At 35.3% G+C, this 14090-nt stretch overlaps 1 protein-coding gene across 6 annotated transcripts in view; it reads right to left on the minus strand.

The window, feature by feature from the left end:
• The window catches only part of NIPBL (NIPBL cohesin loading factor), a 135030-nt gene that overhangs the window by 14306 nt on the left and 106634 nt on the right, over positions 1–14090 (minus strand). For all 6 annotated transcript variants that reach the window (XM_082301578.1, XM_082301579.1, XM_082301576.1 and 3 more), the window contains 11 exons: positions 13035–13167; positions 12037–12180; positions 8395–8484; positions 7931–8145; positions 7727–7829; positions 6764–6862; positions 6526–6672; positions 4752–4886; positions 3292–3390; positions 1733–1786; positions 513–621 (listed from right to left, as the gene is read on the minus strand). In XM_082301578.1, coding sequence (XP_082157704.1) covers positions 513–621; positions 1733–1786; positions 3292–3390; positions 4752–4886; positions 6526–6672; positions 6764–6862; positions 7727–7829; positions 7931–8145; positions 8395–8484; positions 12037–12180; positions 13035–13167 — 1328 coding nt within the window. The remainder of the gene's footprint in view (positions 1–512; positions 622–1732; positions 1787–3291; positions 3391–4751; positions 4887–6525; positions 6673–6763; positions 6863–7726; positions 7830–7930; positions 8146–8394; positions 8485–12036; positions 12181–13034; positions 13168–14090) is intronic.

Raw genomic sequence — 14090 nt, forward strand, 5'->3', positions numbered from 1 at the left:
AACATATGACCTACTGTTTAAGTACCTCTTTCATTGCATCTCTTTCAAGATCAAACCAGAATATTCTTATTAGAAATGGGAACATAATGTGTTAACATTTTTAAGAGACCACAAAAGACTTTTAAAAAGAAGTGAAGATGCATCAAAGACATCACTAGTTTTTAAACTCCCTACTGTAAATGTTAGACTAGCCCAGCTAATGATTCCTATTACAATGTAGAACATACTAATGCAAACAAAATTTGCCACGTTTGTTTTGGTTTCAGTGATCTGAAATTTAGAACAAGTTATTTTAAAAGTATTTCTCCTATTGTAGTTCGCTAGTGAAGATTAGGGAAGTTTTATTATAACACAGTGCTCAAAATTTCATAACTTAAGAGCAATGATTTATTACAATCAGCTTTATAACAGGAATTCTGGAACAGTAACTTCTTACAATGAAGTGATTTGAACCACTGTTACAGTATCATAAAAAATTCAAAGGATTTTAGCTGAGTTTTAAATAATATTACCTGATAAAGATTCTTCATATTTAAGAATGTGCTCAACCAAATTGTCAACAAGTTGAGTACAGGCTTTCTTCACAGGTTTATATGAGGCATCCTCTTCTGACTTCAACAGCTGTAGCAGATGAAACAGGAAATGGTTTAGTGTAAAGCTGCATTCATTTGCATAGGATACATGCTGGTTTTATAACAATAACTACATATACACAAGAATTTTAGACTACAAAAGTATTTAATTCTCCATAAAACTTACATGGTGAAAAAAAATTATGGGAAGTAAAAATACAACATAAGTAAAGAAAAAGTAACTGCAATAAAAATCTGTAGAAGTTCTCCTGATTTTTCCATTGGGATGAAAGCTGCTTTATGCTTAATGAAATAATGCAGAAACTAACAGGAGTTAGAAGATTTTTTAAATGCTTAGAGAAATAAAGAGCAAATTCAAAACAAATGTTTTTGACCCTATGCTAAAATACCAAATGAGGATCTAACATACTTGTGTATCAACATTTTATTCAAACTTTTTACATATGACTTTGGATACTAAAATTGTGTCCATGAAGATTCTTCTAGTATATAAGAAGGATCGAGACTGTATTATAGCCTTTTCTTCAGTGAAGAGGCTCTTAATGAAGAGGCTCTGATTTACTCAAATCAAAGGATTTTTGCTTGAAAATTAACCAGTGCATGCAAGATGTACAGAATGACAACACAACTTAAGAGCTATAAACAAAGCAAACTTCTTAGAAATATTGGTATAAGATATATGTAGAATATAATGCAGAAGTAACTTATACTCTGAGGATTCCCTGCTTCCATAAATTGTGTAGAAAAGACAATGAATGTGAAAACACACTTATCTACTGTTTAAAAAAAATCTACATTACTAGATACCTTATTTCAGAATTAAGTATCTTAGCTGTGGACTTTGTGTTATGTCAGTCATTACTGAAGAACCAATGAAATTAAAAACAAACACATGAAACTCATCCCAAAACCAAGAAGTGAAGTATTTTTAAGAGATCATTTGCAAAGACAGAAACTAATGTCAAAGAAAACTGCACCGAGAAAGACAGAAAAAAAGGTCAAATGTTTAAAGGGCAGGAATTGAATTTGTCTATTGTAGGACTGCTCTTGGAGTCCCCCCCTTCCATGTGTTTTAGAAGCAAAAGGAATACTAAAATTCTAACAATGATTGTACTATACATTCAAAAATTTTTACTTACATTTTGAAGAAGCTGTTCAAACCAATCATACCCTGTATCTCTACAAGCTGCAACCTATAAGTATTTTTGAGAATAAACTGGTTAATAAAAAAGGCATATGAGGAAAAATTACTTCAATACAAATGTCATCTCAAAAGAACAGTAAGCATGCATACATTTTCATATGCATTAGGAACAACGGGGACCAGAAACTGTGTTCTACGTTTGAAAAATAATTCCCACCATTTAAGTGACTCTATAATTTGTATTTCATACAAATACAAATTTCAAACACAAGCCTACATGCTTTACTGGAGACTTGTCTCTAAGTGCAAGACAAACTTCTGTTTTGTAGAAAATTTTGCACGAATTTAAGTACAAATTTGACACTTTGAAAATGGATGTGCATATATATCATAGAATCACAGGATCTCTCAAGTTGGAAGAGATCCACAAGAATCATCAAGTCCAACTCCTGGCCCTGCAGAAGACACTCCAAGAGTCACACTACGTGCCTGAGAGCATTGCCTAAACTCTTCTTAAACTCTGCCAGGCTTGATGCTGTGACCACTTCCCTGAGGAGCCTGTTCCAGTTCCCAACCACCCCCTCTGGATGAAGAACCTTTTCCTGATATCCAACGTAAACCTTCCCTGACACATCTTCAGGCCATTCCCTTGTGTCCAGACACTGGGCACCAGAGAGAAGTGTACACACACACATATTTATTTATTTATGTGTATATATACACATATTTTTATATAACCAAACCAAGCCTTCACTGGTATTGTATGCCAGGAACAGCACACAGGTGCTTCAAATTAGAACTGGCAGGAGAACTGAGAATTAAACTGAAGTCAAATTGACTGACTTGTCAGACAGCAAAAATGCAAACTAGACTGTAATTTTTCAAAATACTGTAAAGCAGAATGAAGTTTAAACTGTAAGTAATGAAGTGAGTTTTTTATTTGAGATTTACATCTTTGTATAATTGATATTAAAACACCTTTTCAGCACAGTGGTTTTATACAACACATTTTCACTACAAATTAAAGCATTTTTATCTGGAACAGATTTTGTTATTTTGGAGAGATGCTATTTGATTTGCTGCTCCTAAAAATGAAGATACAATTATGCAGACACCAATTTACTCTGAGCAAAAACATGAACCTACATTTATTAAAAAAGCTTATTAACCTTGCCAAATAAAGGTTATCAATTGTTTGAGGAAAATTTTCTTTTAAGAGACAAGTTCTTAGGTAGGCTTAACTATATGCTGCTACTAGCAATTCTTGCAGAATGTTACATACAATAGAAATTGGTTGTATTTTAACTGAACAAGTACTTGATAGAACCTGAATATACTGTGGTCACAGTTATTCTTGCCAGCAGATTAGCGAGCGTTGAAAATTTCCTACAGCCTGCTCAATCACATGAATATTTTTGGCATACATTTCATGCCAGGAAATACAAAAGGGAAATCATCTGACAAATTATCATGTTCAAAAAAATACAGATAATAGTTCAAAGATACTAAAAACAAAATTGAAGTTTGCACACAAATAAAATTTGTTTAACATACCACATCAGTGATGTTTAGTATTTTCCTTGTCATTGCTTCTTTGTCATGGTGTGGAGTTGGAGTAAACCAGAGCTTCTGGAATGTCTCATTTACTAATTTCTGAAGGAAAATAAAATATTAGCAGAAATAAATAAACTTATATTGTCACATAAGTATTATTTCTAATACATCCACATACAATAGATTTGCTGATGATCTGTGCCATTTCATAAGGAATTATGCAACTTAAGTGAGACTGTAGTAGGAAATGTTGTCTGAGACAGACCCAGATCTACTATTATAGGACTTATAATGATCTCAAGTCAAACTTCAGCAAAATAAAACAATGGGAACTGATGCTACAGGAAATAAAGTTACCACCTTCTTGCACTAATTGGTATTCCTCAGGAAAACACAGCTGAGAAGGTGACAGCTGAAAAAACAATTCCTACAGCAGAACTTCAGCAGCAGTGGTAGGTTCCTTTAGTTTACAAAACAGCTGGGACAAGGTGGGAAAGAGAGAGAAACCAAGTCTCTATACTCAAATATAGGAATTATATTCCCTTCCAATGTTTTTGAACGGAGGACAATACAGAATAGAATGCAAGTGAACAAAATTATTCCAAATTACTTCTCATTAATGGAATTGTTAAAATCACATTGAAGTTAATGCCCCATTTTTTCTCATATTGTTAGAAAAGTAGAAGGAAGGAGGAGAGAGAACAAGGTCATCCTCCATTTCCAGCAGCACCTTGGCTTTAGCTGTTCATCTACTTGTTGATTAAGAGTCTTCTCAGAAAGCCACTTTACATTAATGTACCTCAAGAGGTAAAAATATCTGCTGCAGCCTTAAAGTTTTCAAATTTTACTGAGTGTGATACAAAATTATTACAGGTGTATCCCTAATGACTCAAAAATTTTAAAATTATTTTGTCAAATTAAACAAAATAATCATCAGGTTTATGATTTAACATATTATCTTAAGTTTGTGCCCTTCTGCAAACACACACCACACAAAGCATAGAGTATGAGCACATAAGCAACATTTTAGAGCTAGTAACTGCTTCATAGAATTAATACGAAATTAGCACAGATAGTTTATAACTTTAATAATTATATATGGCATATATTAGTGTGAAGTAGTTAATTTTTACTTAAAATTTATTAATTTGCAGAAGTAAGTTTTATATGCCAATTTTACTTGTTAGAAAAGCACCAGAGAAAATATTTGCAAGAAGAAAAAAATCTCTGGAAAATATTTAAAATATTTCAATTCTCAGAAAGAAGTTACAGAAAACAGAGGATAGAAAAGAAAGAGAAATAAGTCAGAGAGCATTACAGAAAGCTAAAATATTGGCTCTTAAAAATTCATGACTCATAATTATTACAAAGGAGCAATGCAACACTTCCTTTGTTTTGTCAAAATAGGGAAACACTAAAGTAACAATAACTAAAATTCTGAGGGATATGTTTCATTCTACCTTAATGCCTTCTTCATCATTGACTCTCCGAATCATTTTCACACACATTTCTGTAATTTTGGGAAATGTTGGTTGTTCAATGCAGATATCTCTAAGTATTTTTATGACTCTTTTTCTGACACTGATACCAGTATCCTGTAAAGAGAAAGTATTACACTCTTGAAAACAATTCAGAAACATTAATTTATGTTCTATACGGATTAGTATTTGAAGATCACCCAATCTGACTTGCAAAACTTATTTAGAAAAGGCAACTAAAATCTTCTGGAATGCGTTTAAAAAAAGGTCAGCATAACTTGTTCTAAAAGTTCTGGCTGAGTTCCCAGAATGCTGGAACACTTTCTCCATCTATACCCTCCTATTTAAGAGCTCATGATGTTGTAAATGTATAATCCACTTCTTAACTCAAGAGCTTACAAGCCAGATGCAGTGATGCTTTAGCTACTTTATTGGAACACATGAGATTCCCTATAGATTTGGATAGTAATACTTTAAGCCTTTGGATAAAGCTTATGGATAAGATACATGCAAGCAGTCTTTTTCATTTTACTAGGCTTCATCTAAAGAGATAGATGAGGAGCTCCACTTCGTATCACCTTATTAAAAATCTGTTGAATCTGAATGTCAGGTTTAACTGCTTTATGCAGTATTGTATGCACATGACCTACTTACCTCCAAAAGCCTTCACAAACTTGTTTCATCCTGTAACTATAGCAAATGCGTAGTACTTGACTAAAATCCTGACATGGATGCTATGAGCTAATGTTATTCTACAGTTAAATTAACATTGAACAACTAGACAAAACCTCCACTTTTTTTGTAAAAAAACTCTAATAAGACTTTCAAAGAAGCTAGCATATAAAAATAGCATAGAAAAGCTGCCCTCAATGATCCATATTTCAGACTTGAAATACGTAGCAAAATTCCTTATTTCATCTTGTCCAGGTTAAAGCTAGGGTGGAGTTAATTTCTTCTCAGTGGCTGTTACAGTGCTGTGTTATGGATTCAGAATGAGAACGGTGTTGATAACACACTGATGTTTTCATTTTGGCTAAGTCGTGTTTATCCTAAATCAAGGACCTTTTTTCCCCCCTCCTGGTCTCATGCTCTGCCAATGAGGAGGTACGCAAAAGAAACTGGGAGGGAGCATACCAGGACAGGTGACCTGAACTGGCCAAAGAGATATTCCACACCACAGAATGTCATGCCTGGTATATTAACTGGCGGGAGTTACCAGGAAGCACAGTCAATCTAGGTTTGGGAACGGGGCTCTGGCATCGGTCAGCAGATGGTGAGCAATTGCTTTGTGCATCAATGGTTTGTCTCCTTTTTATTACCATTATTATTATTTATCATTATTATTGCATTTTACTTTATTTTCAATTAAATATTCTTATCTCAACATGTGAATTTTACTGCAATCCTCCTGCCCATTCCACCAGAGTGGGGGTAAGAGAGGTGGGGGGTTGAGTGAGCAGCTGAGTGGTGTGTGCTAAACTTCTATTTGGGCTTAAACCATGACATAGCTAATTTGAGCACTAATAATGAAATCAAAAGGAATGTAACCCTGGTCCCGATGCAGTACAATTTTCTGTAGAAGTTTACCTTTCAACATAATAAAGCCTCCCTAGAAGCAAGTGGTGCATTTTACAAGGTTGCTCTTAAAAGCATGAGGGCTCACCATTCAAACAATTCCAATTTATTAAATATGCTCAGTTAAAACCAAATTTTCCAATGCCACTTATTTTACCATAAATACCACAAGTCACCATACCAAAATTCTTTCAATCAGCATGTCATAATACTGCTCAGCAAGCTGAGGACGACAGAGCACAAATCGTCCGAGCAGCTCCACAGCTGCTTCTCGTACACTAGTGGAGTTATCCATTAGCCGCCCATGAACTCCTCGCTGCATATCCAGCTAAAAAGAACATATGAAGCAAAGATTCAGATTAAGAAATAAAGATTTATTTTAAGGATGATATGGGCATGGTAGATATTTCTTTCTTTACCCTGGCTAGAATACTGGGGTCTACAGCAACAACCTCAGACAAACACTTCATGGCTTTTGTTCGAACAGCAATTGCATTTTCACCAAGTACACGCAGAATCTAGAACAGAACAAAAACGAAGATTCAATTGTTTTGGGAAGGTAGCAAATTATAATTGAGAGCAAAAATGCAGCAGAATAACATACAAATAATATTACTAAAATAATAATACCTAAAAGCTGAGTTTATCTTCTCAGAGAATAAAAAGGTGCATGTAAGTGATGTTTCATGGCACTGAAAACTGCACATGGATATTTACCATGATTTGCTAGTTCTCTAAGATGGCTTAAAAGGTTCTTAACTTTAAAGTCTACTTCTGTCATTCAGTTGTAGCTTTCACCATGGTTCTTTTAACAGCAATGTTGGATATGGGCACTCTAAAAATGGCTTTGTATGCAGATCAATTTAAGCAGTGCAACTTAAACTAGTACTGAATTTCAAACATGTCATTTTGCCAATATGTTAGTGCCCCTTCTCCGATAAAAAGCAAGAAATTACACTGGTCAAACAGCAGCTTCCAAAGTGACAGTAACATGGACTGCAAACAACTGGCCAGTCTAGCTTTTCCTTTCAAATCAAATTACGCTCAATTTCATGAGTTAATCCTACCAAAGGAGCAAGCACCTTACAGAAGCTGTGAAAAATATTTCAACACTTTGTAACGATCCTCTGACTGTGTGCATACAGTGATTTTGCCACAGTCATACATGAATAAATAAAATAATGTGTGCACATACAAAATGCATGCAAGAAAAAGAAACCTAATCACTATGCCATCAATGCAGAATATGAATGTACATGGTGTTATCATGGCCTGTAAATACCTCTCGTCAACAATGGACAGATATGGCACATTGCTGTGAAAGTGTTTGGAATCAGAATCCAACCATGCCTCACTATACTAAGACTTCCAGCACAGTTTACCTGTGTCAAATAAATATCGAAGCTCTGGGCAAACGGCCTCATAGAGGCCAAGTAGCGAACAATCAAACATGCATCTTCGTAGTCCACAGTATCAGAATTCATCCTGAAATAAATTCCATTTATTAATCAGAATGTGTTCACAAAAAAATTATTTAAAACATCAAATGCGTGGCTAATAAAGAAGTAACTGGTACTGAAACATACTTTAATGTACTGAACTGAGATGGAGCAGTTTTAATGATGTTGCGAAGAAACTTTTTGCGGCTTTCTGCTCTATGCATGATTTGTCCTGTGGTCTCAACATCTTTTGCATGATGAGTTCCTTCAGAAGAATCCTCATCCTTCTGAGATTTAATTGCTTTTTCTGTCTCCATAGTTGTATCACGGAACCACTGAGCTACATAAAACTTCCGAGAAAACTGGAGAAATAGAGCAGGATGCACAGAAAACAAAACCAACAGATACAGAAAAAGAAAATTAACAGATTTATAATGAGATTTAGGGAATGCATCTAATGCATCAACATTATTTTAAAAAATACAATCAACAGTATATGTTAGGGTGACAGTTTAATTGAAGCACTAATATGCATAATCAAAAATCATTTTATTCAGTATGTTACTGAAATTATTTATATACATTCCTAATGAAAGAAAGCTGAAAATTACCACTAATGATGCATCAATTTCTGTGTTCTCATCCAGATAATCTAGTAAAGCCTTTTGCAGCTGTTGAATTTCATCATCTCCTCCCGAAACCTGTCAGAAGTAGAAAGATAGCTATAAACAAGAATATTGCACAGTCATAATTATCATCTTAAAATCTGCATGTCCACATATAAAATACACTCAAATCAGTTGTTTCCATAATTGTAGAGCATTAACAATTTTTCTAACCAATTAGTTAAAAAGTCAAAAAAATATTAAGACAAGAATAAGACTGGTTTTAAGACAGACTGATTGGTTTTCCTTCTATGATCTTGCATGAGGACCCTCTGTCACAGAGGAAGAAAAAAGGGCAAAACCCATAAACCGCTTTTGTTTGCTCAATATTATACTTAAACATGCAAATCCTTGCAGTTGCTGATATTACAGCAGAAAAAGGGTTTTTTTTTTTACTCCAAAATGAATGAATTCAAGACTTCATGCCTACAAGACATACTGATTAGGTTTACATATATATGTATATATGCATATATATATATATATTTAACACTCTGACATATGTGTGAATTGTGAGTAGAAAATCCAGCCTTTGATAAATTTGGAATTCTGTGAATAACTGTATTAATATAAGGGTGCTTGATGCTTAACTGCCTAGCTACTTTCAAACAAATAAGAAAACCAGAACAATCAAAGACAAACTGTGAAGCCTGTAACAAATCATATTCAGTAATCAAAATGAAAGCAGAAGAATAATTTTTGGCTTAAAATTCTTCAGCCAGAAAACTTTCTTCTTCAGCAATGAAATTTCTAACTTATAACCATCTTAAGTTCGGTATTGACAGCACTGACCGAGAATCTTGACACAAATGCAGCTATAATATAGCTTGCAAGCATCAGCGAGAGGGGAAAGGTACAATTAACAAGCCCAGAACATCAACGTATCAAGAGATAAACAAGAAAAGCATGCACAAGTGTTCAAACAAACTAGACAATCTATTTCTAAAAAAAAAAAATATGTTTGAAAATGTCAAAACAGAATAGATTTTCCCCTAAAACCTATTCTATGAAACATGGGTCCAAACCATACTAGAGAGCACTTATATGCATTTATCAATCATTGACAAATATCGTGGTAATAGTATCACTGTTCAGAAGAAAATATCCAACAGCAGTATTCAATTTAGCAGGAAAGAAAAATCTGTAGAGGTGTGAGTTAATTTCTGAATGGAAATACTAGTTTAAGTTTCTGATGACAACAGCTACCAATGGATCTTCTTATTTTCTTGCCATCTGAACAGGAAAGGGAAGTTCAGCTGTCCTGTACTCATTGTTCTTCTCTTACAAATTTATAAATAACACAACAGTCTACCCTGATTGATGGTACTGCATAGTACACACCTTCCAACAATGCATGGATGGTACTGTCTACCATTACTGATGTTAGGTCTCCTGAGAAACTGAAAAAAATGTTTTTATCACCCTATTGCCCATAGCAATTTTATTTTCTGCAGACGCCAATGCCTAGCAACTACCTGATCCTGCAAAAACCCAAAACCAAACAGAAAAATTCAGGTCACTGCTCAGGTATAAATCTTTCTAGGATATTTTTCAATACTATAACTTCTGAGGATAACAAAAGAGAAAAGGATTCTTCTAAAATACTTCCTCTCTAAGTATAATGTAAAATTGTCAGAATCACTGTCAACAGTGGAGAATTACAATCCCTTAGTATATAGAAGTATAAATTATATTATGCCATGGACATAAAGATTTGACAATGTATGTTGTAGAATTTTCTAATTGAAAAAAATTATGGGAAGAATCAGCCTCATAAAGGAGTAGATGACTTCAATTCTTTAACTGAATGCCTGTGAAGTTTTTCCTTCAATATAAATTTAATGGTCGTTATAAAGTAAATGTAATAGATCTGTAGTCTTTTCAGGGAAGTGAAAGGGAAATCCTGAGAACAGTTAGTTCAGAGAGAAATGTATAGCGTCCATAAGAAATATGGAAGTCCCCATTTTTAAAAGGACACATGGGACATGAGATTTTCTTATATTATGTACTGTATAGAGCCCAAATGCCTACACTGCTTTTGCATATGTGGCCACCCCGGCAGATTTTGAGCAGCATTAGCAGAAATCCAAATATGCACTCTCTAATGAAAGACTTTGCATGGCCTGGTTTTGGTACTGGGGGGGGCTACAAGCGTGGCTTCTGTGAGAAGCTGCTTCCATGTCCAGCAGAGCCAGTCCCTGGTGGCTCCAAAGATGGAGGTGCTGCTGGCCAAGGCTGGGCCAATTAGAAATGGTGGTAATGTCTCTGTGGTAATGTACTCAAGAAGAAAGAAAAAAAGTTATTGTGCAGATGTAATGGTGGCCAGAGAAAAGTGGGGTGAGAACACGTGAGAGAAACAGCCCTGCAGACACCAAGGTCAGTGGAGAAGGAATGGGAGGAGATGCTCCAGGCACTGGAACTGGGATTCCTCTGCAGCCGCTGGTGCAGCCCATGGTGAGGCAGCTGTGCCCCTACAGCCCAGGGATGAGCCCCACCCCAGAGCAGGTGGGTGCCTGAGAGCCCACAGGAGACCCAGGGAGAGGGGCCCAGATCCCAGGCTGGAGCAGCCTGTCCTTGAAGGACTGCACCACAGGGAACAGTGACCCACTGCTGCAGCAGTGTGAGGGGCACTGGTGCCCATGGGATGGACTCACATTGCAGCAGTTTGCAGGGAGCTGTTGCTCATGGGATGGAACCATGCTGGAGAAATTCATGGAGAACTGTCTCCAGTGGGAGGGACCCCACAGTGCAGCAGGGGAATGACTCCTCTCCCTCAGCTGTGAGAGAAGCCCCGGGTGATGAACTGACCACAACCCTCATTCCCTGTCTCCTTGCACTGCTGGGGTAGGAGGTAGAGCTGGGAAGGAGGGAACAGGGTGGGAAAGGTGTTTTTAAGGGCTTATGCTACTTCTCATTATCATGCTCTGATTTGGTTAGTAGAAAATTCCCTTCATATCTCTAAGTTGATCCCGTTTTGCCCACGACGGTATTTGGTGAGTGATCTCTCCTGGTCCTTATCTCAAACCACGAACCATTCGTTACATTTTCTCCCCTTTGTCCAGCTGCAGAGAGGAGTGAGAGCAGCTTGGGTGGGGGCCTGGCATCTGGCCAGCATCAACCCACTCAAACACATATGCAAGTTCAGTAAAAAACACCAAAACCTCCCCAAACCCTCAAATTACACCACATAAAAACTAACCATACAAGACTAATAGATTAACTCTCTAAAGCATGTATTTGAGCATCAGAAGCTCAGGTTCCACTTTGCAATAGCAAATGCAGATTCATATGTATCTTTAAGGCCTCTTAAGATAGAAGCCAACTGTTGCTCCATGATTTCCTCAGTATTGTCACAAGAAAACTGGCTAACCACTGTAATTAATTGATTTATACAATCACTACAGAAATGGTGCAAGGAAGACATGAGCTAACAAATGTGATACTTATAAATTGTGTATATTTGGTTCAGAAACCTAAACAGTGAATGAAGACTGATTCTCCATCATGTCAATTCTTCAAGTATATTTAAAAATTTCAAATATTTGAATGGATAGATTTCCATCCGGCTGCCATGGATGTCTCTCACACCTGTTTGAGGATTCTGGCTATAGATCCTTGATCCATTTTGCTAGTGACTGCATCTTTCCTCAGTCTTGCTGCTACAGTTCCAAGATAGTCAAGTGATGCAACTCTTAATGCCATTTCTGTAGATTTATTACTGAACTGGTGAACCTAAGAAAAGCAGAATAGACATTTAAAAATAAATATTTATGCCACTGATATTCTTCTCACAAAAGATTGCTTTACCTTATTAAAACTTCCACCCAACTTCCATATTGCATAAAAATATGTAATTTACTATTATATCACATACACATTACTTACTTTATATTAATGCTTCTTTCTTTATTGGGTCTCTCTCTCTCTCTCTCTAAATATGTCTGTTAGAGTTTTTTAAAATATGTATTTTCATTAAACAAACTGGACAACTAGCACAGCAGATCTTCAACAGCAGCCATAAGTGCACCTTATGTAGCACCATAGTGCTACCTCCTCATTATTCACACAAACATAAAGCTACATTATACCAAGAACAGGACCATACAATATTTTTTCAAGAAGCAGATCAAATTACTGTGTTAATTACATTATAATACTTAAGAGCAACACTCAAAAAACACACAAACAAAAACATTCCCATTCTCTAGAATGTCATAAGCACTTGTAGTTGTAAAAAACCAAACAACTCAGTTATTTTCTTAGTTGGTTCTGTGCTAAGGGAATAGTCCAGAGAAGATATTTAATATGTATAATTACAGCTATTAGGCTGACTTTACTCCAAATAAATAGATGCATTTCTTAGATGCTATGCAATGACACTTTTTTATGCTGAAAATGTAATCAACTAATGGAACTGGACTTCCACAAGAAACTATACATACAATTTTTAACAAGCTCTTTATGAGTGATCCTCTAACCAAAATTTTATTATTTATGTATTACATAGTAGTGATACATGCTGAAATAAACAAGTTGTCATTGTAATAAGAAATGAATTCATATAGTTAAAACCAATAATCCCTTACCAATAGCCTTCCTAGTAAGCTAAGTAGCAACTCTGCAGCTGGCCATTCTGGTTTATTGACTGTTGAAAGAAGATCTTGAATAAAGTTCTCGAACAGTGGCCTGTAATCTTCTTCCCCTTGTTTACTGCCACACCTGTTGAAAAGAAAATGCTTTTTGTAAGTGAATTTAACAGCCACATATGGTTTTTCTTCTAATGTTAACAGAAGTAATCCTATGTTTAATCAGAAAAAACAGTTTTATGCAATTCCAAGAAAACAAATCTGAAATACTAGCAGAAAATTTGTTTTATTCATTTGCAGAAAAATAGCTTAAAAATACCTTTAAAAAGTGCAACTTTTCCAGTTGCACTGGAAATAAAGCAGCTAATACATGATAGTAGAATTTTGTTCCTAAGATTTTTTTACTTTTTGCTCTGCATTGAAGTCTGCATTAACTTGTGCAGAAAAAGTAGGTAGAATTACAAAAATGAAGCTAGAGTAGAATATTTAAGAGTTGGAATGTTTATATTCTTTAAGCTTGGTTTCATTTATCTGATAGTGATAAGACATCTTAGTATTATGCTTCACAAAGGTTCCAGTCAATAAAAAAAAAAAAAAACCACCAAAAAAACCCCCAACCAACCAAAACAAAAAAACCCCAAAAAAACCCCAAAAAAAACCAACAACAAACCAAAACCCCAAAAGTTAACATACCTGATACTTTTTGACTTCTATATGTCATCCCTAAGTTTAACACCAGAAGCATGCAATTGCTAGATGGCTTATTAAATAGCTTTCAGCATTAAGTGTAGAAATTAATACAATAAAAAACTTAAAGACTTATTCTTTGCAATCCTATGGTTAATTCAGGTACATTTTTTATTCCTTTTTGAGCAACTGACATTCCTAACTTTAGCTAAATGAATGTAATTTTTAGGGTTTTTTATATCTGATGACTGAATCAATATGGTTTCACCACTTAAATATGTGCTCAGCCTTCTCTTTCAGGCTTCAGGTAAGTAACAGACATGTAATAAAGGAATCCTACATGAACTGTGAGACAGAGTCTTAAATGTA

Source organism: Coloeus monedula, assembly GCF_965178545.1.
Source record: "Coloeus monedula genome assembly, chromosome: Z".
Lineage (NCBI taxonomy): Eukaryota > Metazoa > Chordata > Aves > Passeriformes > Corvidae > Coloeus > Coloeus monedula.